The sequence below is a fragment of the Syngnathus typhle genome, linkage group LG16 (assembly GCF_033458585.1).
Source record: "Syngnathus typhle isolate RoL2023-S1 ecotype Sweden linkage group LG16, RoL_Styp_1.0, whole genome shotgun sequence".
Taxonomy (NCBI): Eukaryota; Metazoa; Chordata; class Actinopteri; order Syngnathiformes; family Syngnathidae; genus Syngnathus; species Syngnathus typhle.
Window position 1 is genome coordinate 2,368,191 of NC_083753.1, and position 27,499 is coordinate 2,395,689.

Here is a 27,499-nt window from a genome sequence, read left to right on the forward strand (position 1 = left end):
AGTCAAAGTCTGCTTTATTATCAATTTCTTCACATGCCAAGACACACAAAGAGATCGGAATTTCTTTTCCCATTATCCTGTGGTGAATGGTCTTTGTTGTTTCGCTGGTCTCCAAAACACACTTGGTGGACGATGGCTGGCCCGGGTAAGGAAGCACTCCAGCGACACACGGCTGATTGGGCAAAGATTTTATTCAACCGATGTCAGAGTGATGTCTCTCCAAAGGTTCGAGTGGCTCCAAAAACAAAGATGTTTCAGCCCTCAACAGCAAAGATGTTCGCCCTGTTCTATCTCTCTCGCTCCCCCATCATTTGTACCTCGTAAGACAACAGCTGCGGTTCGAGTCTCACTCTACTGGTTACTTCCGATGCCCTTAAAAGGGCATGGACAAGGGTCTTCCTGGTCACGGACAAATGGCCCTTCCATATTCTAAGTACCTACACATTACTGAAACTAGAGCTTCTCTGTACCGCAAAAATAGCTTAGGGTCTTCTCACTGCTTCTAGGTCGCCATCTAAGGTGACATACAGAGACGCATAGAATCCAAACTTTCACTACATTCCCCCTCTCCGGGACTTTATAAATGTCCCAAAAACGGTCTAACAAGAGATGACATGGGTAAACATCCAAAAATCTTCACCCAACCAGATTTTCTGGTCACGTCTACAATTTGGCCTACACCTGCACAGCCTATATCACGCTCGAGGCATGCTACTTAAGGTTATTTTAACTAGGAAAGCTCAAACTACTTTGGTATCCACTTTGGTGACAGCAATCTGAGGCCTCTCAGGAACCACAAATAAAGAGAATTGAAGTCCACATTATCCAAATGACGATAACCACCCCCCTTAGGTAATACCTTAATACCGTCGAGAATTTGTGAAGTAATGAATTTGGCGTGGTCCGTTAGAAACCTCAAAAAGTTGCCGGCCCTCCCTCAAGAAAAAACCCTGCCAGTCTAATGACATGGAAAAAGAGGGAGGTCCTTTCTAACATCCCCAGTGATTCCCTCCACCTGGCGTCAGCCAGGTACAAGGGGTCCTGGCACATATCACAATCCACAAAACAGTATGAGCTCACAAGACAGTAAGAAAAAGAAATGACATGTCCATCGACTGCTAAACAGTCAAACTGCATTGTCATAATGTTAATATGTGACAAGGTAAACGAAGAAGATAAAGTAATGCGGCATGTAGTCATCAGATAAAGTAATGAAGGATATAATATTGACGCAATATCACAGCATACTGACACGTTGAAGCGCCCTCTGTGTTGCCCCCCTTGCATAAGTAAGTGCCTGTCGATGCAAAGTCCAGTCTACTGAATGCTCAGTAGTGAATTTGCGCCGGGATCACTGCTCAGGGCCTGTCATCCATCCAAAATCTTTATGTCCACTTCACCGTTCTCAGAGTCCCTTTCCAGGCCCCGGTCAGCGTCCAGGGGTTCTGCAATAATTGAGAGCCACTGCCAGTATTTAACGATGACAACAGCACAAAACCTTGAGTTGCAATGAAAAAAGCAGCAATGCCCAGCGTAGGCCGGAAGTCCTCCCGGCCCACTTCGGTCACCCCTAGTAAACGACATCTCCATAACCAGTCGTTTTTTATTTCTTCACTGGCCCTAATCCTCTTCCGTAGTACGTATCTTCCATACAGCCACGCTTTATTCTTCTCCTCTCATATTTTTTACATCGCACCAACGACAGGACAAGAGATGTTCACTGACTTTAAATGCAAAACTTATCCTAACCTCTAGACGGCGACAGTGTCAATGAAAAGTCTTTCCACCATCCGATTGCTTCCTGGTGTCAGAGGACACGCACAAGATGGCCGCCACCTGCGGACATTGAAAGTTGTTATTCTTTAGTGTCAATGTGACACATTTGGACTTGTTCTACTTTCTGAAGCGGCTGACAACCGGCGGTGATGGCGGCGATGTTCCGAAGCGTGCGAGTTGCACGGCTGCTAGCGCCTGGAAGGACCGCGCTGGTGGAAGCGCAACGCGGACGAAAGTCGCGCACCGACCCGGTGGCCAAATCCAAGCTGGGGCGAATCAAAGTACCACCGCCGGTGGACCCGGTGGAGATGGTCGTGCTGCGGGAGAGATACACCGACTACAAGCTCATCATGAGGGCGCTGCGGTACCACCCTAACGTTACAGATCACACATGTTTTAATTGGACATTTTGGCCTCATTTTGTGGTAAACGCAGTCATGCTAATGCTAGGCGTTCAGGTATAATGTTGTTTATATTTTAGAGTAAAATTGAATTGTGCTTATGGTATAGTTGGGATTTTAGAAGAAAATTGAATTGTGCTTATGGTGTTTTGATGATTACATTATTGTGTGATGTATTTTTTTCCCATAAGTATATTAGTTATTGTTAAAAATTTAAAGGCACAGTGAGCCAGCCAACAACCTTTATTTGTTTGTGTTGGTCATTTCACAGTGTGGAGTTCAAGGAGGAGGTGCTAAGGAGGAAGTACGAGGAGGAGACGGGTTCCATGGCGGAGGAGCGAGCACGGCAGGAGGCTGAGGAACACAGCAATCTGATGGACTTCAACCGTCAAGAGAACCTGCGCTTGCTCCAACTTCGGTCAGCCAAATGCTAATGCTGAAGATTCAACAGTTTTAACTATTTGAATGCCATGTTATTGGAATTATACATCAGTAAAAACAAACACAAATTGCACAAAAAGATGTATTATTTTCTATGTAATAAATAAGACTAGTTTTTGCAATTGTCAGAGACTTAAAATGAAATTACTGAAAAGAGAACCTTGAAAAATGGTTCAAAACATTTTACGAAAATATTTCATTAAAAATAAGTCACAAAAAGTTGTTGTTTTCCAGACTTTTGAGGATCCAGAAGGAAACGGAAGAGGCTGAACGCAAGAAGCTAGAAGAAGCTCTTCAGCAAGAAGAGCAACAGCAAGAATTCGTCAGGCAGAAAGAAGATGAAATTGTGCAGCTGCAGGTACACAGCTTCACCCAAATTTGTCTTTTTGGTCAAACAATGTCTTTGGTATTGGTCATGTTTTTTTTTTCTTTTGGCCACAGGAAGAGGCAAAGAACTTCATCACGTTGGACAACTTGGACCAACGCATTGAGGAAGCTCTGGACAACCCCAAGAATTACAACTTTGCTGTGGATAAGGAAGGTCGAGTCGTTAAACAGACGGTGTTGCGGTGACAATTTTGGACAAGAAAGACATTTGCAAGGATCACCCATCAAAAAGTTAGTTTACAACCACTTCTTGATGGCTGGCTTTTCTTGACCACATTTGTGATAGTCATTTTCAATGTCATGCCAATAAAGGGTGAAAAGGAGCCAGTCGATGAATAAAGTTGATGTGTTTGCCTCTCTGATGACGTTTCCCCACTTCTGGTACGGCTCTTGCCAATCCTGCTCGAAGTCGCTGGAAAACTGCGAACTTTTAGTAACTCAGCCAAGTAATTTAAAAAACCTTTGAGAAGAGAATTTACCAGGAGAACCGACCAACGGCAGGATGTGAATTGATGTGTTCACGGATGTTACGTAATAAATTGAAAACTGTTGATTCTTACAAATTCATCATCTCATTTAATTGAGTGCAGCAGGTGTGATTATATCAGTGTAGATACACCATTTTCATTTATTCATTGTCCAATCTTTGTTGTAAAATCCTAATAAAATAAAATAAAACAGCGTTGCATCACACAAGATAATCCTGGGAATCTTTGGAGGACCTTTGAACGGGTAATAAATACATTCACAAAAAAAAGAATGACTGAAAAATAGCTCAAGCACGGATTTTCAAAATGTATGCTTCCTCACTGAAACCTCGCTACGTAGAGGAAAGAAAAACAACGGCGAGTGCCCTAAGCGTACGCCGTGATATCTCCTTCCACCCGTCGCTTGTTGGGATTAAGAAATCTGGTTATTCAACTGTCCTGGGTACTTCTCGAACCTTCTCTCCGCCTCCTCGCTGAAGGCATCACCTGTGGGAGGACATATGATTGCGGTTTCAACAAAGTGAAGCCATTTTCATCATCCCGAAAAGAGTGCGGCGGCAACTTACCGACGTGGCAGTTGTGGAACCAGATCCGATTGCCGTCGTACTTGCAGTTGCACTTCATGGCGTTATTGGTGAAGTCGCTCTCGGCCACTTCCAAGTTTGGGTTTATCACCACCTGCGTGGACCGGAAAGTAAAAGCAAAGTCGGGTTGGATGAGGAGATGAAGTGCAGAAAACCAAAAATGCTTCTCTTTTATTTTTGAAACACTAGTAAACCACTGCAGAGCACAAGAACAACCTTCATGCTACCTGGAGAAAGATTTTGGAACACATTCCACCACAAGAAAGTAAATGCCATGAAAACTGAATGGACCTCAAACATTCCCTTGAAGAACTCCCCCTGACACCAGTCGTAGCGGGCAACACAAAATTGGGTATACATGGCAGGATGTCCAAAACTGGAAGCAGCCATTTTGGTTCCAAGCAGCCATTTGCAGCTCCCCCCGACAAGGGAAGTGGCCCAAATGGACCCAATTAGAAGCACGTGTGCCACGGAGTGTGCGCTTGCTACCTGCATGATGTAATTTCCAGGTTTGACGTCTGTGATGTCAATCCACTGGCAGTCGATGTCGTGGCGGTACATGTCCCAGCAGCCCACTGTGATGCCCTGGTCACCAAAGTTGGCACACTCGTAACGCTTGGAAACACCTGCGTGTGGTGCAAGGTCATCATTGGATAAAAAATTATTTTGTATGCATATAACGCCTTCAAAGGACAGTACATGAACTGCAACCACAATGCAGCATATATTTCAGAATATTTGACCGGCATGAAAGGTTTGTGTTGACCTTCCTCGCAGTCAGAGTCCTCCAGACAGAAACTGGCTTTGTGCCCTTCGGCCACTTTGCTTCCGTTGGCGTTCAGGAGATCGTAATGGGTGAAAATATCCATACTGTGGTAATGTCTGAGAAAACACAGGAGTACCTTTTAAGCCTTCAAGAAACATCCAGGAGAAATGAATATTAAAATGGCTGCCAATTGAGTGTTTTTTGTTTTGTTTTTCTTACCCGTGACAGGCGTGCCACACCCACGAGTGGCGTCCAGCTTTGGGCTTGAAGTCTGCGCGACCGATGTTGTGGATCTGCGAAGAGAAGCGCAGAAGGCGGCGGTGCCCGTAGGGCCAGTTGGCCTTGGCGGCCGTCTTGGACAGGCAGTCCTCCTCGGCGGCGCAGTAGAGCATATGCAGGGGTCGGTCCTCGATGTAGACCGACTGCTGCACCAGCGTGGCGTTCAGGACCAGGTCGGACGTCGCTGCGCCCCAAGCGGAAAAACACTTTTTAGACTACTTAAGTTAAACCCATTATTGAATTTAAAAAAAAAAAAAAAAAAAAACATTCCCTTGTCACTCACTCTCTGAGCAGATGACACCGGCTGCGAACTTGGCGGCGGCCTTCTGGCAATTGAGCGTCTTATGTCGCTGGCAGTGCATCAGCGACATCTCATCTCCGGTGCACTTGACGCCACTCAAAATCATCTCGGTCACGTTGCTGCTGTCCCAATACCACGTTTCCTTGGGAGGTGAGGCGAACACAGAGCGGCCGGCCAATCAGAGGATAGAAGACACACGCTCAGGAAGTCATCGCGAGTTGAAGACGCAAGCGCAGAGGTGGCCATTTTGAAACGGACAGATTTGTAGATGAGCTAAGCAAAACATTTAATTCACTAATCACAATGGTCTTCTTACGGTGATGGCGTGCATGGAGTAGCCCAGGCCGAGCTGCCTGCACGCCACCATGGCCTCCCTGGTGCTCCAGCCTGCGCTGCAAACCGTACCCCACCTGGAGCCTACCCGAAGCTCCACCCGGCCCTCGTACGTGCTGCGGCCGCCCACTAGCCGGATCTGCGGAACCACACGCCCTGCTGGGAGTCACTCAGCCATCCGAGCTCATTCGCAAATTCTAATACTGACTTTTTTGAAAGGCCTTGTCACTTTCAGTGTCACATGACCGATGGAGCTCAACTTGATATCGGAAAAACTGACAATGGTTTGATTGCGTTTGTGCCATCTCATGTTTGAATGTGAGGACTTCATTTTTTGAGATGTTGAAATTGTTTTTACCTTGATTCTTTTGGGGAGATAATTGATATTTTTTGCATGCCAGTTTTTACCTTAATATATCAATGCGTTAGGAATTCAAATTCAACCTCAACTGGCACAAGTTGTGTGCAGGCAGTGAAAGACGTGTGCCAGCCACGAGATTGAATGTAAGCAGGGTTTTTTTTTGCAGGGGTGGGATGAGGTCAGTCCTTGGACCAGGAACGCGGGATGTTTTTCTTTGCACGCCACAAAGAAAAGCTATTAGTTATTATGTACTGTCACATTTTTAGCAGAAAGCACAAATGAGAAAGAAAACGTTTGGCCATCAACCAATAAAAAATAATAAAAGAATCGCCCAAACAAATTCAGCAGGGTACGTCAGGTATTAGCAACCTACTTGATTAGCCTGGTTAGCATAGCCCAGGCCTAGCTGCCTGCAGGCCACTATAGCCTCCTTGGTGGTCCAGGTCTCGCCACAGATCAGACCCCAGCCTTCCGTGCCATTAGCGTTGGTACCCAGAACCTCAACGCGGCCCTCGTAGCGGGTCCGCCCCCCTCCGAGTCGGATCTGTGTGGCGGGGCCCAGCCGGGGTTAGTGCAAAGATCCAGAGGGATCGGAACCAAAAGCTTGTTTTTTGGGAGGGATCCCACTGGAGCCTTTGAGAGCAATTGCATGGCAGTATGGAAATCGTGACGTCCATCATGAGGCCATGTGAGTTTGTTAGCGTAATTTTGTGATCACATTAGTCAACTAGGCACTAAATTATAATCATCACAAAATATTAGTAGCAAAAAAGACATTTCCCTGAGTGACCAATCACAAGAGCCGTACACGTGACATGTGACTAACGTGCTGGCCCAAAGAGAGAGGTGTCGCTCTGACCGAGTTCTCCAGGCCCATGTAGGGAACGTTGCAGCGCACGGCGGCGTCCTCTGTGTGCTGGCAGTCCTCCGATGTGATGTTCTTGAACGGGCAGTTCCAGATGGAACGCTCTAGGCCCGAGCACTTCACCTCGTTCATGTAGATGGGACCGACTCCTGGAAAAACAAACAAACAAAAATGATGTTTATATTTTTTTACAGGCACTGGAAAGCACTTTTAACCAGGAAGGTTTATTTAAGCAAACAACACGTTCGTGGGGAAAAAAATGTTGTCCTTGATTTGCTGAAAAGAGGAACTGTACCATAAACGACCCTCGTCATGGAATTAGGAACAATCCCTCGCTTGACTTCACCAGAGTGGAAAGTCTGCAAGATTTAGCGGTCTGCCGATGTATTTTAAAATGGGTAGATTTGTGTTTTCAAGACATTCAAAAGCCTCCCATGTGAGGAAAGTGAGCCTCACCTTGGCCCATGCGTCCCCCCGTCATGGCCTCCTTGGCACTGCCGAAGCCCAGCTCCCTGCAAACCACGCTGGCCGACTGCAGGTCCCAGCGGTCGTCACACACGCTGCCCCACTCGCCGCCCTTCAACACCTCCACGCGGCCCTCGCCCAGCCGGGCCCCGCCCTTCAGCCTCACCGTGCTCTATCGAGACAGAGAGACAAAAAAAGGGGCTCATACAATGTTGTGTAACGACCGCGAGTCAGAGTTTGTTGGAGGCAAGCGGGCCCTTACCGAAGTTTTGGTTTTCTTCTTCAATGCGGCGTGGTTCTGCATGAAGAGCAGCCCCGGCGCGCAGCTGACGACGACGGGAGAGCCGCCGCGGCACAACGCCGTGGTGTTGGGCCCGTTGAACTCCATAGGGCACGCAGCCAAGTGCACCTCGGTGCCCGCGCACGCCACCGAGTGCACGCGGTACACGTTCGTCTGCCGCTCCAAAAACAACCTGCCAAAGCACCGGATGCATTGTCAACTTGAATCACGTATACCGGGAGTAAATGTTGACCATGGGTCCATTTTGTAAAACCAGTCCACATATCAGTCGGCTTTGAGTCAATTGTTGTTGCTGTTTTGATTTTTTTTAATAACCACGTAAAAACTTTTACAAGTGCTCACGTTACCTTGGGCCGGGGTTGCTCTGTTTAGACTTAGCGTTAGCTTTAGCTGTCTGCCTGTAAGGTAAACACGGGTTAGACTGCACAATTTTAGCCCCACGGCATTAAAAGCATTTGGAATACTTGTTTCAGAAGGAATGTGTCACTTTGTTTTCTCTTTTTTAATCAGAGCAGGCTTGTTGAAAGTGACGCATCCTGAATCAATGTGAAGAGCACAAGTGTACGACCACCTCAATGACTTACCAGGAGAACTTTGGAGGGTTCTTCAACAAAACCATTAGAACAATTGCAGGATAAAGCGAAACTCAAAAATGTTCCACAATTGTCCATTTAGTTGCCAAACTGGAACAACTTTATGAGTTTTGGAACCTGAGTTCTCAAATACAATGCCACCAAGTTGTTTGTTGTTGAAGAATCAATCACATCACAAAGTCTTTCCGACATGCAAACGCATTTAAATGAGCACGAGTTTAATAGCCAAACACTCACGCAGAACAGGTTGACTTCTTCAATACTGTAAAAAGTCAACTTGTGTGTGACTTGAGTCTAAACTCGGGTTACAAATGGTTATTGACACATTCAACTAGTTGTGAAAAGTGTTAGTAGCTACTCTAAGAGGAAAACAAGAACACGGACGGCGAGGCGGGCACGTTTTCCTCCCGGCGACAAAGTACCTGGCGCCTGCTGTGATGTTAACCTTTGACCTGGACACCCTCTTGGCGGTGCGCTTTCTCAAACGTCTGCAACCACCACACAGCCACATGCGCTCACATTTCTTACAGTGTATTTTTTATCTTTGAGTTCCAGCTCAAGTTTCTTACAGTCCATATTTGCCGTACATTTTTTGCAGCAGGATGGGACAAAGCGGGGGCGGGGGGGTCATGTCACCATCAGTGAATTGCGGCGCTCACATTCCACAAGTCGGCAGCGCAAATTGAGGTCAAACATAACGACGTAGATATTCCAAACATTTAGCACCCAGCTTTCAGGCTTGTGTGGCTTATTTTATTTAGAAACTCAAAACACGTTTTTTTTCCACCCACTCACCACCTGATAAAATTCCAATGAGAGTTTCTTGCTAGTTATACATCGATAGCCACAATATCTAGTGACATGTAAAATCGATGCTGCACTGCCTGATATTAAGACAAAACATTGACTGTAATGTTGCCACGGCAACTAGGTTTTCCCACTCTGCAATAACTGTGCCAAAAAGTAAAAGCACATAAAAGCAGTGAAAAAGGTCCAATGTAGAAGTAATGATGAAGGTTGACGTAGTAGTAAAAAGCAAAATGAATTTGCGCTTGAAAATGGTCGCTTTTGATTTTGGCTTTGGACTGTAACGCAAAAATTGCTCCACGACACCGTTAACGAGGTCACCACTTGCGCCTTGTGGCCAAAGGCTCGTTAAACAGGATGTACAGTAGCCCCGCCACGGGATGTGGTTGCTTCCCACCAAGGCTTCACACACACCTGACAGACAACACACACGCGCGCACACACGCACTTCTCAAGCTCCTGCGAGACGCCTGCACGACACACACGCACATTTTTTAACGAAAAGTCTTTTTCGCTCTCTCCTCTGTCCACCTGGAATGCGAAAGACAAATACCGTTTTTTTCCGTGTATAGTGCGCCCCCATGTATAATACGCACCCTAAAAATGGCATGCTGATGCTGGAAAAAAGCCTGTACCCATGTATAATACGCACCCAATTTTTATGAATTTTTTTTTTTTTTTTTTTAAGTCCCAATGATCATAGGGAGGCAATGGGTCCCATTTTTATAGTCTTTGGTATGGTCTTAACTAGGCTGGATGTAATTTTTTTTGTTGGCGTTGATTTCTCCGACTGCCCATAAACGCACCACCGCGCTCCGTGCGCGCACGGGAAAGAGGCGTGCGGACGTGAAAAAGGCGGCTCTGTATGGGAGAGACGTTGAAGAGGAATAAAAACACCCTTGGAAACCAAAACTTGGTGATTTCAAGTTTCATTTCGAGGGACATTTGTCACGTCTCGTCCCCAGTTTTGCTATGTGTCTAGGTTGCCATAGTTTCTGTTCGCGTCGCCCCTCTCTTCCTGTGTCACCTCAATCAATGTAACGTGTTTTGTATTTAAGTCCTGTCTGCCCCTCGCTCACCGTCGGATCATTGCATGTGTTACTGTCATGATGTCTGTTTGCTTTCTGTTCCTGTCTTTGGTAATGTCACCCTGTCTTTTTGTTCCACGACTTTGTCGGTCAGTCCTGTTGTTGGTTTTGTTTTCTAAAAAAAAAAATAAAAATAAAATTAAATTAAAAAAAAAAAAAAATTAAAAAATTTTTGTACCCATGTATAATGCGCACCCCAGATTTTAGGACAATAAATTCGTTAAATTTTGCGCACTATACACGGAAAAAAACGGTATGCCCTTTTAGGAACTTGAGGAAATACCACAAGCTCCAGCTTTGTTTTTCTTAGTAGTGTTTTCTTTGTGTGCTCTAATTACAAGACACGTCATCGTCGTTCCCATTGATGCAGCCAGATAACAAAAAAGCGAAAGAGCCGCGTGACTGGGACCGACGCTGGAAAATGGGACGACCGCAGAATTCATTACGGAATAGCTTGCCTTAGATGGACACTACATTAGGTACACCATGGTGACCAGCGCCACTGACCTGTAGAAGTTCTTGTTGAACTTCCTCTCCTGAGGGAATCCTAGCATGCCGCAGACCACACGCGTGTTCTTGGCCGTCCAACCGGCATCGCACACCTGCGCCCAGCCGTCCTTGTACTTGATCTCCAGAACGCCTTCCGTGATGGGCAGGCGCTTCTTGGCCGCCGCCACCACCGCGCGCAGGCGCACCTCCTCCAGCTTGTTCTCGTCCACTTGAGCCTGATGAAAGGTTACGAGAATCAAAGTATTGCCAAACACAAGCAATGAAATGATGCTGATGAAAAGGAGCAAAGACTCCATCCGAGCGGACCAACCTCGATGACGTTGGCATCCACGAATCCCGGGATCCTCTCGTCTTTGCACACCACGCCAGCATCCTCATCGTGAGTACAGTCGCTGTTACCCCAGCCGCGAGATTTGCATGCGCTGATGCTCGACTCGCCGCCGCCGCATTGCACGTTGTCCAGCCAGATCTTGCCTTAAACACAATTACCACACATGGGACTACTTGACTTGTTGCTAGGCGGACTTCACCGCAGTAACGTAACTCCCGCAAAATATGTTGGGGGCAATAAACAAACAATAGGCTGCAGTCGATAGGGGCACGTCCTACCTTGTCCCTTTCCGTATTTGGCGCTGTGTGTCCATCCGGTGGCCTCGACGAAACCCAGCTGTCGACACAGCACGTTGGCGTTGGAGATGGAGAAGTCGTCGTCGCACACGGTGCCCCACTCGCCCTTGTAGAAGAGCTCCACGCGGCCCTCGTTGTGTTTGCGCGGAAATCCGGCCAGTCGCACTTTCAGCCTCTCTGACTGCGACTGAGGGGCGGATGGTGACGCCGACGGCCGAAGTGTGGTGAGCGGCGCCGGCATCTGGGCAAGGCAGCAGGGCGAGCACAAGGCCAGGAAGAAGAGGAGGGACAGGTGACGCCTGCCGGTCCAAGCCGACATTTTTACGCCTACCTGCCAAACAGATCAAACAGATTTGACTGTCAATACGCGTCACAAATGAACACGATGCTAGCTTGACTTTTGAGTTGTACGCTACATAAACGTGCTATTGACGACTTTCAGTGTGCGTTTAGGGGGGGGGGGGGGCACAGGGGGGTCTGCACAAATCCAGTAGTGTCTTGTGTTTGTACAGAGACCACCAGACGGGAGGCTCCCGCTCCAAAACATGACTGAGAGTTTTCCCGACTACCACCGAGGAGGACTTACTCAATGTCCAAATCATTCATTTATTTCTTCTTTTGACTTAATTATCAGCGGTTAGTATTGACGTTCTACACAAATACTCGATATCTTAGAACATGGATCCGATACAATACCTGGTATCGCTACTCGCCCATTCCAAATTGATAGTCTTTCATCCCCTGTAAATAAAACCTTCAGAAAGCCTTTTTTTAAATTTTCTTTCACGGCCCGATCACACCTCATGTGCTAAACTGAGCCATGGGCGCAGCGTGTTTGCTCGTTTCCCCGTATTGGTGCCAGACGTTGCTGACCTCGCTGACCACACGGCAGCTGTGCGTTTTCTGCTGCTCGAACCAGCGGCCTGACTCAACATCACAGTGGGAACATTTCGCACGTGTGTGTGGGGACTGTCTGGGTCGGGATCACGAGGGGGGGAATACTTTCCAGAAGCCACAAAGAAACCTCTTCGACAAGACTGATTCATTCGTTTGATCCGTGGCTGAAGTAGCAATTTGGAAGGTGTGGTCATCATTAATAAAAAAACTTCTCAAGTGAGATTTGTTTGGAAATATGGGATATTTAAATAATAGAATTATATGCAAAGTCTGTGTGATACTTAATTGAGGAGAATGATAGCATAACTTGAGGACCTTTGTTTACATGTGTGTTCAGTTAGCTAGCTAGCTCTCGTAGCAGATTTGGACTGTCTTGTTGCTGGCCACGAGTGGCTGTGCATCACGCACAGAAAGACAGAACAGTCAGGCAATTTTTTTTTCTAGAAAAAGTCCTACTTTTTGTAAATTGTAATATTACGGAGATCATATTTCAGTCATATTTGCGGAGAAACACTTTTTTTTATGAGAATGAAGTAATTTTCAAGATAACCTTGATTTTGTTTGGAAAATGAATTGTAGTATTTCAATAAAAACTTTGTTTTTCAGATTTGTTTTGCCAAGATAAAGACAAATTTTTTGATGCAACTGTATTTTTATAAAATGTGCTTATTTTTAAACAAAGTTGTATTTTTCAATACGTAAAAAAACTGATAATCTCATTTTTCACCCCAAAATTCCACCGCATTTCTTACACATACACGCGCACACACACACAACGTTATATGCGGGAATCGAACTCACGGTGTCCGCACACAAGACAGGCAAGTGTACCCCTACACCATCAGCGAACCCCCGAAATAGTCTTGAAAGTTTTTTCAACATGACGTCATCATGAAAAATTGGAGGATGCCCGATGGGATACTCACAGGATACTGCGGTCATTTACGTAAAGTTTCACTTTATAGCCAGTGCCTATCTTTTTGTCTCATGTAAACACACAAGCCATTCAAACACACTACACTTTAAGTTACACAACATTTCCATTTTCTTTGAATTATGTGTTTGGAAAGTTGCAATTGTAAGCTGTCTACGTGCTTACCTTAATGATGCAGAGTAGAGGGAGCGCTTCAACTACTTTTGTTTTCTTGGCAGGGGAAAAAAATGTCCAGAAAGTGGTGAAACAAGGCAGAGAAATCCTTCAGGTTTCCTTCATACTTGGCTCCGTCTAATTGCCGGTGTAGTTAAGAGGGAGATAAACAAGAGTTCAAAAGTGTATGGTAGGCACAACGTCGCCTACTCGGCGGTGTCTGCAAATTGCCAGCTGTACAGCCTGGCCGACGGAAAGGAGCAAAAGGACCAAGAGGGGAGAGGAGGAAGAAAAAGGAGGAGGGCTGGGTCTAATTCCTGGGAGACACACACAAGACTCTTTCATGCCTGTCTGATGCTTGCGTAATGGGAAGAAAAAATGAAAGGTAAGTAGGTAAAAAGAGTTAAAAGATGGGAAAATTTTGCAATTAAACTGCTGAAATTGACTTTTTTTTTTTAAATACTGCTTTTTATGAGCTTTGTTATGTAGCTCCCATACCATGACGTCATGCTGTTCCCCAGGTAATGCTCAATTAAGTAACGGATATGGATTCTTGTTTGCGCTGATTCCAAATCTGCCCTCATTTATTTCGCAAGCATGAGGCCCCTCTAATAATTTGTAATATTTATAAAATACGGGGTTTTAAAGGACATGTTTTCAAAAACTCAATTGGTGAGCATATTCTCAGCGTGAAGGAACAAGCGTGTGCCAATAATCAAGTTATTTATTTGGGAATGATCATACTTGGATAGGTAACCTAAAACAGAATAAATGTCCTTCTCTTTCAAATCAAGCTTTGTTTTCCTCACAGTATACAAAAGCGATTGTCTTCATGAGGCAGGCACTTTTTTGTTTACAGGACCACACGTCCGCAAAACTGACACAAACGTATGCTATTGTCCTCGCCAAAGCAATTATGAGTAGAGGTGTCCGATGTATCCGCTGCTTTAGTTAGCAACCATCAGATAATGGGCTCAGAGGTTAACTAGTTTGGAAGGCGGAGGCTTTTATTTTTTTGGTGTAACAAAAACACAACACGACGCAGCGATGACTTGGACGCTTCAGACCATTTAAAGTGCAACATTTTGTTTCGCTTTGCAGCAGCTTGACCATGTCCATTTTTTTCTCTTTCAGCTGCTTCAGGTCAGATGCAGCAGCTCCAGCAGAGCTCCAACAGCTCCAAAGTAACCCTAAAAGAATAATATAAGTGTCTCAGATCCAGCACAGCGCAAGAATTTGGATTCTGTTTGTGTGTTTGCTGACCTCGTGGCGCAAGAAGAGTGCTTTGAGTTGGCCTTTGGACCAGTAATCCATGGCGTAGGCCAGCAGCTTCATGGACAGCGTGTTGACGCGCAGGAAGTTGCCCACAAATACCACGCGCTCGATGTTCTTGCGGAAAAGCACAATTTGTGGCTTTTAATCAGGCCGTTTGCTCTTTTGGTCAACATCGGCGGAGGAGATCCTGAGTCGGTTGGCCAAAGACGCCAAACCCGGCGCCTTCATAGCCCTGTACAATGCTGCTTGATCAAGACGCCACAAGGCAGCACCGTAAAGAGGCTGAAGGCAGGCAGGCAGGACCACGCCAACTGTCAGCAGAAGTCACCGCTCGGACGGGTACCAACTCACCTCGTTGAGCGCACACATGCGCGTGATGGAGCCGATATTGTTGGTGATGGTGACCAACGTGGCCCTGGCCAGGTCCTGCTTGGACACCGACTCGCGTTTGTCTTTGGACATCATGTTGCCAAAACTATTGACGTGGCCAAAAACAGGGAAAGGTCAATTACTTTCTTTTTTAAGTCACAATATTACAAAACTTTGTTTCTCCAAAGTCATAGTTGTTGTTCATCACAGGCCAAATTGCGCACCTGGAGGCCACGGCCCAGCCCGGCAGTCCGAAGCGCTCGTAGTCACCTCCATAGATGTCCCGCACCAGTTTGTCGACGCGGGTGCTCTCGCCTTGTGACGCCATTGCCAAAGCCTCTTCGAAGGTAGAGCAGCCCGTCAGCAGGCAGCACAGGCCCAGGAACGTCCCCCCACCCAGGCTGAAAAGTCACCCCGCTGTTAAGCGCTAACAGGGTCCATGCGGGTATCGGACAATCTCACAAGAATGGTTTCGCAAATATGGTTGGTTTGTTGTTTCTTAGCGGGGAAGGTGTGTGTCTTGGGTGTACCTGGTCCCGGTGACACGCTTGTAGTTATTCTCCGAGTAGACAGCGAGGATGCTGACGCCGGAGCCGATGTTGACCAGCAGCAGCGGGTACGGGTTCTCTAGCGCGTACGGCCGCTGCACGCAACGCTCCGGCTCAGACGGGTTTTCAAAGTAGTAGCACTCGGACGGGCCTGGGGAGACCACCGCATCCATGTAGAGCACGCCGCGGATCAGGCAGTCCAGCTCGTCCAGCTTGTGCAACTGCAGGTCGGCTGTCTGTGTTGGCGGAAGGAATCGGGTGATATCAGCAGCTGACGGACATCAAGCAAACATGCAAGGTTAGCGCACCGAGCGGAAGTCGGCCTCAAATTTGTAAGCGCCGCCGCCGGTGGCGCAGAGGCTGGTGTGCAGGCTGGAGAAGTGCTTGGTGCGGCCCATCTGCAGGAAGGCGGGCAGGTCCTGCGTGGGGAAGCGGATGAAGTGCAGGTTGCCTGTGCGGCCGCACAGTGTCAGCTCGCGCAGCTCCAGGTGCACGTCGCGGATGCCTGTGGTGCCGTACGCCGTGTTGGACGTCAAGTAACGGCGGATGCTCTTCAGGTTCTCCACCTCCTCCTGCTCCTCCTCCGCTGTGATGTCACGGGGCTCAAAGTACACCAGCTTGACCAGTGTACCGCCGATGTCCATGCCAAACCACGGGAATGCTACGTTTCGAATGACAACATGCAGACGGTGACTTTCGGATGGCAACTGCTACGTGAATAAATAAAGTATAGGTTATGAAATAGCATTGTAGATTGCACACATATGTATAAGGGAATGGGAATATATTGAAATGATTATGGGGTTTTTTTTCTTATTGATTCGAAGGCCATTCGTATCAATCTAATCAAGTGTCCAAATGCCTTTTGGAGGGATATTGTCAGACGGTGATGATCACATGATGGCATTCATCCATCTCATCGTGGTACTGATGGTGATGATCACCATCATCTCCAGAGGAACAGTGTGTGCCGCCAACGCCATCTTGTTGCACAACAGCAACATACTTCAAACACCTCATAAAACGCAAATTTTACCTTTCTAATGCCATTGTCTGACATTACCGTGTGCATCAAAGCCCGCCAATTTACGCCGACATTTACCTTCATTTATTCATTAAATGTGTCTAAGATGAAAATGTCACTGACTAGTCAACAATTATAAAGGTCTTCTTTTATTATTATTTTGTTAAGGGCACAACAATACTTACGCGGCCTGCTCTTCTTCACGGAATCGCTGCGACGCCTCGGAGGAGCGTCAGAGTCGCAGCGGGGCGACGGAGCACGTCCGGCCGCCGCCACCTTGTCGGCCTGGCTCTGGAGAAGACAGCCTGCGCCGGGCACGTCTGTGTCGGAGCGCGGCTGCCTCTTCGAGGGTGTTTCGCCCTCGTCGTCCGCGCTGTCATCGTCGTGCTGGTGGTGGCCGTTGGTCTCCATTTAAAAGAAAAAAAAAGACGAGCGAATGGGTCAATTTACGACATGGATGCAGTTGTTAATGGTAACCAGGGCCGGCTCTGATGATTTTTAAGTGGTGACTTAAATGGTCGTGGACGAAGAGGCTATTTCCCTGCTAACTAGCTAAATTAACTTGCCGTTTGCCTCGGTGCTGTGTTCAATGCGAAGTGGGCGTGGTCGGAGGAGTGACGGCTGAGTGGCCAATCAGAACTCGAAACATGTCCAAAGACAAGCCTTTCCTCGATAGACAATCGTAAAATGACAATTATAAGTGAAAAAAGCAGAGAAATCTTCAGAAAATATCATCTTTGGACCACTGACGCTGCTTAAATCAAATTGATCAATATTCACTAAAACTGACAAATCAAAACAGGACATGACTTTAGGGGGATCCAATTTTATTATCATACTATACACATCACTATGTATGTACAAAGAAATGGCTTCAAGTTATACACAGTAAGCAGCAGCAGTCCTCCAGCCTTTCACAATTTTACTGTTTCTCTTTATATTCGTGCCACTTAAAAAGGTGACTAAACAGCTTTTAGAAAATATATTACCCTGAAACGGACCATTTCTTAGACTTTAAAATGAATATCTATTGAGTTTTACTTCAATATTAAAATAACTGTACATATTGAAAATACTAACTTTTTATCAATCATATAATCATAATAACGGTTCTACTAATGTGGCCTTCAAGCACAAGCTTTTCCCACTCCTTATTAGAAGATGGTTAAAACTGTTACCATTACAAGAAATGCTAATCATACAATTAAAACGTGGCATTAAATCAATATTAGTGTGTATCCAGCATAGAACAATAACATATCTTCAAATAAAAAAAATAAAAAAATCTACAAACTATGCATACTTGCTAGTATTAAACCTTAAAACATCAGCGGTTTTCATAACCATAAGGCACACGTAAATTGTTCTCCTTGAAACAGTGATTCCCAACCATTGTGCTGCGGAAAATTATACAATTTCTATTAGGTCCTTGTAAAGTGAAAATAACATGTCAAGATGAATTGGTCACACCACAGAGAATAGTGTTGTTATCTTGTCTATGTGTCTGCTAACTAGCTTGACAAATTTGAATGGGAAAAAAGAAACCCTGGAAAATACATAAAAGGAGGCTCCATAATAGTGAAAGATAGAGCTTGGCTACCAGTTGAGTGACGTCGATGGCATGCAGGGGGCATGCACTAAAAGCCAGGTGATGTGCTGTGAGACTTTTTTTCAATGCAAATGGCTCAAAAAGTGGTTGGGAAACGCTGCCTTGAACGTGGAGCACTTCTCCTTAATGTAGTGCTTCTCAAATAGTGGGGCGCGCCCCGCTATACCTGGGGTGACCCTGGGGAACAGGCTTTTTTTTTGGCAGTACTAGAATAAAGTGTAATTGCGCATTTTCACAGCAGGGGGCAGTGGCGCTCTCATTGTTACTTCTGTGACGTTTGCGACAGTGCAACATTTTACTACTTACAGGACAAGTTAGGATAGTCACAGTGGGGAGGGGGGGGCGCGAAAAGTTTTCTTCTTGCTAAGGGGGGCGTAACAGAAAATTGAGAAGCACTGCCTTAATGCTTCAACTTCCATGCCACCAACAGCGCGCAGACACCCACTCCCAGCGCCGTCGCGATGAACTTGCCGTTGGCGGGCAGCGCGCCGCGAGGGCTTGGCTTCTCGGCCTGGACTTCCTTGGCGGAGATGCTGTTGACCGCGCTTTGGCCCTCCGAGTTAAGCACAGACGACTGTTGGGAGATGTGCACCACATTCACCCGCACCCCGTCCTCTTCATTGTCCTCGCTTATTTCCAGACGGTCCGTGTCACCGGAATAGGGGTCGGACGATGATCCGGATACGGCGCCGTTGGAGTTGGGATCATCTTGCGGCGGGATACTGGTAAGTGTGCGGGGCGTGCTCAGGCACATCGAGGCGGCGGCAGCGGACAAGATGGGGCTCGCAGGACCTGTTCCCGAACAATTCTCGACGATGATCTGAAATGGAAAAAACTCCGTATTTTCCAGACTATAAGTCACTTTGGAGTACAAGTCGCACCAGCCACAAAATGCATAATAAAGCAGGTAAAGCCATATGTACATGAGCTGCATTGGAGTATAAGTTGCATTTTTGGGGGAAATTTATTTGATAAAATCCAACACCAAGAACATACATACGTATCATCTTGAAAGGCAAAATTAAAAAAAAGTAGAATCAAGGTAGCAACAGGCTAAACAATTGTACGGTACGCCAACGTTACATGACACATAAACAACGAACTGAGAACATGCCTGACAGAAAATACGGTATGTTATAAAATGATGTTGTGTAAAAGAATCTTGCTCTTCTCACCTGTGTTGCCAGAGCTTCCGAAATATCTCCTGGCAGCAAAGTAACAGCTGCGGGAGTGAGTTTTTCCAGAGTTGCGGCAGTTTCCTGCACGGGGTGCTTCTCGGGGCTCTGGCGAGTATCGGTCAAATCCAGGTCAATGGGACTTTTCGGCGGGCTTTCAATGACATCGCACGAAGATGTGTCGCACAATTCCGCAACTTGGCCGGATTCAAGCGATGCGTCGCAGTAGTACGAAACCTCCTCAGGGACCGCTTTGTTAGATTCAGAGCTTTCCGGAGGATCCATATCAGTTTCAGAGGCAGAGGAGGCAAGTGGCTGTTCAATTACAGGCGGTGGAGCGGGTGCGGGAGTTTGGATCTCTGGTTCCGGGTCGGCCTGAGGAGGGCAGGACGGGGAAGTTGCAGCCTGGCTGGGGCTGCTGGTGTCTGACCCGGAAAGGTGAGCACCGGACGGAGCAGGATCGACGTGGCCATTCACAAGGCCGGTTGCGGGAGAGCTGGGGGCGGAATCTACACAAACAATGACAAAGACAAAATAATTCACAACATGGGTGGATGCGCCTCGGCCAATGAAAATATAAAGAGTGGACATCATCCATAAATGTAAGGAAAATACGCTTATGGCATAAATAACAATGGCTCCTCTCGACAGATATCCACGCTGACCACATTATACGACAGCGAGCAAAAAAGCAAGACTAAGCCAGCAAGTGAAACGGCTCTTACTGCTGGCGCCTTGGAGCCTGTCATACTCAGCTCGGATTTCGGCAGCAATGGCGCCGTGCTCACACATATCCAGAGCACGGATGAAGTGCTCGAGCCAGTTCTCCCGCCTCTTCAGGCAGTCCAGCAGCAGCACCACGCTGTCAGAGTTTCCGCACATCTCCCGCTTGGCTTCGATGGTCTCCTGCCAGCGCACGCCACGTGACAAACATTCAACTGGGTTACTTGGACCGTACTCGGAACAGAACGAATGAGCCACATGCTGCTTCACCAAGTCTGGAGCCATAATCTAAACGTGTAGGAGCTTGCTAATATGCGAAATGATGATCCACCTTGTGAGGACAAACATGCACTTGTAAGCAGATCATATCTTCACACTTGGTGAAGCAGCATGTGGGTCGTTAGCACATAAGAGTCTCACCCTGTCGTGATTGGTCAGGCATGGCAAGTGGGGCACGATCTCACGCACATTGATCATGTTGACGATGGTCCCCATATGAGTGCGCAAATAGCCATTCCATACCTTGTCGCTAGCAAACGTCATCTGGAAGGAGAACACAATCGTACATTTGTGCAATTGTTTCCCTTCTGATACAGCAATGTGAAGCGAAGAACAAAATGGAAGTGAAACTGAAAGTAAAAGTGAGCATGTAACCTCCAAGATGACAACTGAACTCACATAAAAAGGACTTTAGAACACGAGGTCAGATTTGTCATGGATTGCACAAAAAAGGGGGGGATGAAGTGGGAGAAACAGCAATGTGTCCATATTTTTTAGTGACGACAAACGCATACTTTTTCATGTTCATATATGGGCAAATCCTCTTATTATTCTATATAAACATAACTGCTCAATTCGAACGCGGACACAGTACACAGAGCTTTGTAACCTTCCAATACACATTGGAACAGACCGCTGACACAGCGCACACACACAGGGTAGTAACTCTCCAATACACATAGATACCAAAATGGTCAGGTGACGATACCAAATGGTAAGGTGATGATACCGAATGGTAAGGTGACAGCAGGGCATAAGTTTACCTTATTAGGACATCTTTTTGCCTTCCCAGACAGTATTAATCCTTCTAACCTGGAGAGAGGGGGTTGTTGTTTTGTCTGCTACAGTGCCTCGTGGACTGACCGCCATTAAACAACCCAAGATCATGCAAATAAAGAACCAACTGTTACTCCACATCTTTATTTTCCTGATTCAACGACTGACATGTCAAAACAACATGCAACAATAATTATAACCCAACAATGAAATTCGCTTCTTAAACCCGTTTAGCAGCAAATCTATGACTCACACTGATACTGAGCTGTGTGAAACTCCCCTAAAAGCAATTTTGATCATATATTCACAATGTAAAGTTTTTAGATCAACATGGAACTAGTGACTCAGAAGCACTTCACAGCTATACAGCAGTCGCGGGAGTATAACGTCATTTCATTGACGCGACGAGCAGCAAACGGCGTGAAAATGTTTGTGTTTCAAACTCACCTTTGGCGGGCGTGGGTCGCTGCTTCGAGTGTCACTTGAAGACCAAATCCAGCACGAAAACTGCTCGTTTCCACGCACATCTGCCCCGGTACCACCTTTTAGGCCTTCCTATTGGACGAAGAAGCAGTCAGTCTACGCAGGAGCCAATCAAATAGCAGTAAACTCAACATGGGTGCCTAATCCAATGTCAATGTGGCTCTGCGGTTCGGATTCGATTTGATCTCGATTTCTGCTTTACATCTGTCGCTAATCTCGTCAAGATAATCCGCGCACACGAACAAGGACGAGGCACACTATAGTTACATAAACATTAAAAAAAAAAATACTGTAGTCTATTTACATTTTGCGCCGGGCACAGCTGTGTCGGAGCGCGGCTGCCTCTTCGTTGGTGTTTTGCGCTAATCGTCGCGCTGGTAGTGGCCGTTGGTCTCCATTTAAAAAAAAAGACGAGCGAATGGGCTAATTTACGACATGAATGCGGTTGTTAATGGTAACCAGGTGCAGCGCTGATGATATTTAAGTGGTGACTGAAACGGTCGTGGGCAAAGAGGTTAATTTCCCTGCTAACAAGGTAGATTATTTTGCCATTTACCTCGATGCTGTTCAATGTGGAGTAGGCGCGGTTGTGACGGCTGAATAGCCAATCAGAACTCGAAATATGTCAAAAGACACGCCTTCCTCTATAGGCACAATAGTAAAATGACAATTTTAAGTGAAAAAAAAGCAGAGAAAATTCAGAAAAAATGATCTTTGGTGCACTGAAGCTGCTTATATCAAATTAATCAATATTCACTAAAACTGACGAATCAAAACAGGACAATATGACTTTAGGGGGTCCAATTTTATTATCATACTGTACAAATTACTGTGTATATACAAAGAAATAGCTTCAAAACAGGACTGTGTAAGTTATACACAGTAAGCAGCAGCAGTCTTCCAGCCTTTCATAATTTTACTGTTTCTCTTTATATTCGTGCCACTTAAAAAGGTGACTAAACAGCTTTTAAAAAATATATTACCCTGAAACGGACCATTTCTTAGACTTTAAAATGAATATCTATTGAGTTTTACTTAAATATTAAAATAAATAACTGTACATTTTTAAAATACAATTTTTTTTTCTCAATCATATAATCATAATAAGGGTTCGACTAATGTGGCCTTCAAGCATGAGCTTTTCCCACTCCTTATTAGAAGATGGTTCTAACTATTACCATTACAAAAAATGCTAATCATACAATTTAAACGTGGCATTAAATCAATATCAGTGTGTATCCAGCATAGAACAATACCATATTTTCAAATAAATAAAAAAATAACATCTACAAACTCTGCATACTTGCTAGTATTAAACCTTAAAACATCAGGAGGTTTTCATAACAATAAGGCACACGTAAATTGATCACCTTAAACAGCGATTCCCAACCATAGTGCTGCGGAAAATTATACAATTTCAATTAGGTCATTGTAAAGTGAAAATAACATGTCAAAATGAATTTGTCACGCCACAGAGAATAGTGTTATTATCTTGTCTATGTGTCTGCTGACTAGCTTGTCGAATATGAATGGAAGAAAAATAGATAAAAGGAAGCTCCAAAATAGTGAAAGATAGACCTCGGCTACCAGTTGAGTGACGCGATGGCATGTCCCCTGAATGAGCTAAAACACAATTATTTTTGGGGGCAGTTAACTAGGACATTTCTGGGCCAGGTGTGCTGTGAGACTTTTTTTAATGCGAATGGCTCAAAAAGCGGTTGGGAAACACTGCCTTGAAGGTGGAGCGCTTCTCCTTAATGCTTGAACTTCCATGCCACCAACAGCGCGCAGACGCCGACTCCCAGCGCCGTTGCGATGAACTTGCCGTTGGCAGGCAGCGCGCCGCGAGGGCTCAGCTTCTCGGCCTCGACTTCTTTGGTGGCGACGCCGTTGACCGTGCTTTGGCCGTCTGAGTTAAGCACGGACGACTGTTGGGAGATATGCACCACATTCACCCGCACCCCATCCTCCTCGCTTATTTCCAGATGGTCCGTGTCACCGGAAAAGGGGTCGGCCGATGATCCGGATCCAGCGTTGTCGGAGTTGGGATTTTCTTGCGGCGGGATGCTGGTAAGTGTGCGAAGTGTGCTTAAGCACACCGAGGCGGCAGCAGCGGACAAGACGGGGTCCACAAGATTTCCTGTTGCTGAACAATTCTCGACAATGATCTAAAATGGAAAAATGTATTTTCGCGACTATGAGTCACTCCGGAGTACACGTCGCACCAGCTGCACTGGAGTATAAGTCACATTTTTTGGGGAAATTAGTTGATAAAATCCAACACCAAGAACCGAAATATCATCTTGAAAGGCAAATAAAAATAGAATAGAGGCAACAACAGGCTGAACAATTGTACAGTATGCCAACGTTACATGACACATAAACAACAAATTGAGAACGTGCCTGTCGGAAAATACGGTATGTTATAAAATGATGTGTTAAAGAGTCTTGCTCTTCTCACCTGTGTTGCCGGAGCTTCCAAAATATCTTCTGGCGTAACAGCTGCGGGAGTGAGTTTTTCCACAGTTGCAGCAGTTTCTTGCACGAGGTGCTTCTCGGGGGACCGGCAAGCGTCGGTCACTTCCAAGTCAATGGGACTTTTCGGCGGGCTTTCAATGACATCGCACGGGGCTGTGTCGCACAATTCCGCAGCTTGGTCGGATTCAAGCGACGCGTCGCAGCTGAACGAAACTTCCTCAGGCACCGCTTTGTTAGATTCAGAGCTTTCCAGAGGATCCATATCTGTTTCAGAGGCAGAGGAGGCAAGTGGCTGTTCAGATACAGGCGGTGGAGCGGGTACGGGAGTTTGGATCTCTGGTTCCGGGTCGGCCTGAGGAGGGCAGGACGGGAAAGTTGCAGCCTGGCTGGGGCTGCTGATCTCGGACCCGGAAGGGTGAGCAGCGGACGGAGCGGGATCGACGTGGACCTTCACAACGCTGGTTGGGGGAGAGCTGGGGGCGGAGTCTACACAAACGATGACAAACAAAGACAAATTAATTCACAATATGGGTGGATGCGGCTCAGCCAATGAAAATATAAAGCGCGGACATCATCCATAAATCTAAGAAAATTTCGCTTATGCCATAAATAACAATGGCTTCTCTTGACAGTTATCCACGCTGGCCACATTATACAACGGCGAGCAAAAAAGCAAGACTTAGCCAGCAAGTAAAATGGCTCTTACTACTGGCACCTTGGAGCTTGTCATACTCGGCTTGGATTTCGGCAGCGATGGCGCCGTGCTCGCACATGTCCAGAGCGCGGATGAAGTGCTCGAGCCAGCTGTCCCGCCTCTTCAGGCAGTCCAGCAGCAGCACCATGCTGTCAAAGTTGCCGCACATCTCCCGCTTGACCTCGATGGTCTCCTGCCAGCGCACGTCACGTGACAAACATTCAACTGGGTTACTTGGACCGTACTCGGAACAGAACGAATGAGCCACATGCTGCTTCACCAAGTCTGGAGACATAATCTAATCGTGTAGGAGCTTGCTAATATGCAAAATGCTGATCCACCTTGTGAGGACAAACATGCACTTGTAAGCAGATCATATCTTCACACTTGGTGAAGCAGCATGTGGCTCATTAGCACATAAGCGTCTCACCCGGTCCTGATCGGTCAGGCACGGCAAGTGGGGCACAATCTCGCGCACTTTGACCTTGGTGACGATGGTTGGCATATGAGTGCGCAGGTAGCCATTGTACAGCTTGTCGCTAGCAAACGACATCTAGAAGGAGAACACAATTGTACATTTGCGCATTTGTTTCCCTCCTGATACAACAATGTTAAGAGAAGAACAAAATGGAAGTGAAAGTGAAAGTAAAAGTGAGCATAAAAAGGACTTTAGAACACAAGGTCAGATTTGTCATGGATTTTTTTACAAAAAAGAAGGGGGAGAATGTCAAATTTGTCACTTATTAATAGCTCCCTATGGAAACGTCACAGCACCCCTCCTCCACACACACACACACACACACACACACACACCTTTGTTGTGTGTCCACTTCGTTTTGTTTGGACAATGCATTTGTAAATGTCACCCAAAAAAGCCTGCTGTCACTTTGGGGCTTGAACAATCGCCTCAACTCACCTGGAATCAAGTGGTGATCAGGTGTCACGACACTAAAGTTAGGCAGGTGCATTGTGTAAAAAGATTTGTGTGCAAGTGCGTCTGTGCGTGTTTGTGAGTGTGTGGTGTCATGACAGATTGCAGATTAACAAGGAAGCACACGCACATGCAAGGACGGTGGCAACTCCTTAACACAAGGGCAATGCTTGACCTCTGTGCAATATCCCAAAACACGTCTAGTGTCATTTTCATTTTGATGCAACTATAACTTCATTATTAGGATTATGATCACAAAAAACTACAACACAACGACCGGGTTGACATGTTTGATAATTATAAATATAAATAGATAAATATAAATAAGAATGGTATTCACTTCTCAAAGTCGTTTAGCAGCAAATCTATGACTCACACTGATATTGAGCTGTGTGAAACTCCCCTAAAAGCAATTTTGATCATATATTCACAATGTAAGGTTTTTAGGTCAACATTGAACTACTGACTCGGAAGCACTACACAGCTATACCGCAGTCGTGGGAATAAGACATAATTTCTTCGACGCGACGAGCAGCAAACGGCGTAAAATTTTTCGTGTTTCAAACTCACCTTTGGCGTGCGTGGGCTGCTGCGACTAGTGTCACCTGAAGACCAAATACAGCACTAAAACCGAACAGCGCCGTCGCTGCTCCTTTCCACACACATCTGCCCCCGTGCCACATTTCGGCCTTTCTATTGGACGAAGAAGCCGTAAATCTACGCAAGGGCCAATCAGAGTGCGGTAATGATCAGAATGCGTGCGGTTTGACGTCTCTTAATCCAATGCCAATGTGGCTCTGCGGTTAGGATTAGATTTGATCTCGATTTCTGCTTTACATCTGTCGCTAATCCCGTCAAGATAATCCGCGCACACGAACAAGGACGAGGCACACTATAAAAACATAGCCATAAAAAAGAATGTATTCTAATTACAGTTTGAATATTTTCGCCAAGTATTAAGTATAAATATGTGGAAATGTTTGTATTTAATGTTTAAAAAACAGCTCAACATTTTAGAATGAATTGAAACAAAATAAGTAAATATGAAATAAAATAAAAAACATGAAATATTATGGTCATATCTTAATCTCAACCATATCAAATATAGAATCAAATATTCAACACATGCGCCATTACGTTGTAAAATGGCTTGGCTTTGAGAGTGAACTCATTGATTTTAAAATAATTAAAGTAAAATATAAATAATTTTTACCACCAAAAACGATTGTCGATAAATAAAACAGCATGTCGGAGAAAAACAAATGTAGTAAATGCTAAATGTCTGCAGTGCTCTTTTGTAACCACGCGATGGCGCCATTTCCACACTGGTGAATTGGTAGACAAAAATAAGGCACTAGCGTTCAAGAGCAATAAACAGGACCCATGATTGTCTGCAGTGCTCTTCTGTAACCACACGATAGCGCCATTCTCACACTGGTAAATTGGTAGACAAAAACAAGGCATCAAGCGTATAAGCGTTCAAGAGCAATAAACAGGACCCATGATTATGTGGGCTGACGTCAACGGGCAGGATGTTGACTTGGTGACACGATGAAAGATGGCCGAGTGGTGCAATGTAAATGTCATTGATGATGATGAAGATGATGATGATATGTACTCTTTAGAAAGAGACTCCAATTAAACAGCTTTGCTTTTTCCTGCCGAGTGGCCTTTTTTTTTTTTTTTTAATTCTCAGGTGTCCATTTTACAAGAGTGTGAGCATGCCGCGTTTACCTCAGAAAAATGGCGTTAGAAGTAGTACAGTAAATGGTGAAGG

At 45.8% G+C, this 27,499-nt stretch overlaps 5 protein-coding genes across 18 annotated transcripts; 1 reads left to right on the plus strand and 4 right to left on the minus strand.

Annotated features, from left to right (window-relative positions):
* The first annotated feature begins 1,793 nt into the window (after positions 1–1,793).
* Positions 1,794–3,328, plus strand: mrps26 (mitochondrial ribosomal protein S26). Its single transcript, XM_061300613.1, has 4 exons — positions 1,794–2,140; positions 2,449–2,595; positions 2,853–2,976; positions 3,060–3,328. Exons 1-4 carry the CDS (start codon positions 1,926–1,928, stop codon positions 3,189–3,191), a joined length of 618 nt encoding a protein of 205 aa, XP_061156597.1. The 5' UTR covers positions 1,794–1,925; the 3' UTR covers positions 3,192–3,328.
* A 226-nt stretch (positions 3,329–3,554) lies between these two features.
* Positions 3,555–13,709, minus strand: loxl3b (lysyl oxidase-like 3b). Of its 8 annotated transcripts, XM_061300594.1 has the most exons (18): positions 13,370–13,709; positions 13,072–13,246; positions 11,356–11,704; positions 11,057–11,220; positions 10,744–10,961; positions 8,764–8,829; positions 8,096–8,146; positions 7,710–7,920; positions 7,439–7,619; positions 6,977–7,131; positions 6,491–6,661; positions 5,740–5,895; positions 5,406–5,565; positions 5,063–5,306; positions 4,844–4,959; positions 4,567–4,703; positions 4,060–4,171; positions 3,555–3,979 (listed from the first exon to the last, which is right to left on the minus strand). In XM_061300594.1, exons 2-18 carry the CDS (start codon positions 13,210–13,212, stop codon positions 3,906–3,908), a joined length of 2,706 nt encoding a protein of 901 aa, XP_061156578.1. In that variant the 5' UTR covers positions 13,213–13,246; positions 13,370–13,709; the 3' UTR covers positions 3,555–3,905. The 8 variants fall into 8 exon arrangements, with proteins under 8 accessions (XP_061156578.1, XP_061156584.1, XP_061156580.1 ...); XM_061300600.1 differs by lacking the exon at positions 6,491–6,661; XM_061300596.1 differs by lacking the exon at positions 8,764–8,829 and having other exon boundaries at positions 13,370–13,708.
* Positions 13,710–14,063: 354 nt separating this feature from the next.
* pank2 (pantothenate kinase 2) lies at positions 14,064–17,183 on the minus strand. Its single transcript, XM_061300603.1, has 7 exons — positions 16,759–17,183; positions 15,858–16,210; positions 15,532–15,785; positions 15,226–15,402; positions 14,984–15,107; positions 14,621–14,746; positions 14,064–14,547 (listed from the first exon to the last, which is right to left on the minus strand). The coding sequence occupies exons 1-7, from the start codon at positions 16,982–16,984 to the stop codon at positions 14,497–14,499; spliced, it is 1,311 nt and encodes a 436-aa protein (XP_061156587.1). The 5' UTR covers positions 16,985–17,183; the 3' UTR covers positions 14,064–14,496.
* Positions 17,184–17,383: 200 nt separating this feature from the next.
* On the minus strand, positions 17,384–22,228 carry mavs (mitochondrial antiviral signaling protein). Of its 6 annotated transcripts, none has more exons than XM_061300607.1 (7): positions 22,176–22,228; positions 21,584–21,691; positions 21,124–21,218; positions 20,501–20,623; positions 20,083–20,263; positions 19,358–19,866; positions 17,384–19,002 (listed from the first exon to the last, which is right to left on the minus strand). In XM_061300607.1, the coding sequence occupies exons 4-7, from the start codon at positions 20,621–20,623 to the stop codon at positions 18,583–18,585; spliced, it is 1,233 nt and encodes a 410-aa protein (XP_061156591.1). In that variant the 5' UTR covers positions 21,124–21,218; positions 21,584–21,691; positions 22,176–22,228; the 3' UTR covers positions 17,384–18,582. The 6 variants fall into 6 exon arrangements, with proteins under 6 accessions (XP_061156591.1, XP_061156590.1, XP_061156589.1 ...); XM_061300606.1 differs by having other exon boundaries at positions 21,124–21,244; XM_061300605.1 differs by having other exon boundaries at positions 21,924–22,203.
* A 177-nt stretch (positions 22,229–22,405) lies between these two features.
* LOC133168917 (mitochondrial antiviral-signaling protein-like) lies at positions 22,406–26,415 on the minus strand. 2 transcript variants are annotated; one of them, XM_061300612.1, is made up of 5 exons: positions 26,293–26,415; positions 25,222–25,344; positions 24,813–24,984; positions 24,081–24,583; positions 22,406–23,787 (listed from the first exon to the last, which is right to left on the minus strand). In XM_061300612.1, the coding sequence occupies exons 2-5, from the start codon at positions 25,342–25,344 to the stop codon at positions 23,374–23,376; spliced, it is 1,212 nt and encodes a 403-aa protein (XP_061156596.1). In that variant the 5' UTR covers positions 26,293–26,415; the 3' UTR covers positions 22,406–23,373. The 2 variants fall into 2 exon arrangements, with proteins under 2 accessions (XP_061156596.1, XP_061156595.1); XM_061300611.1 differs by having other exon boundaries at positions 24,804–24,984.
* Positions 26,416–27,499: the final 1,084 nt, after the last annotated feature.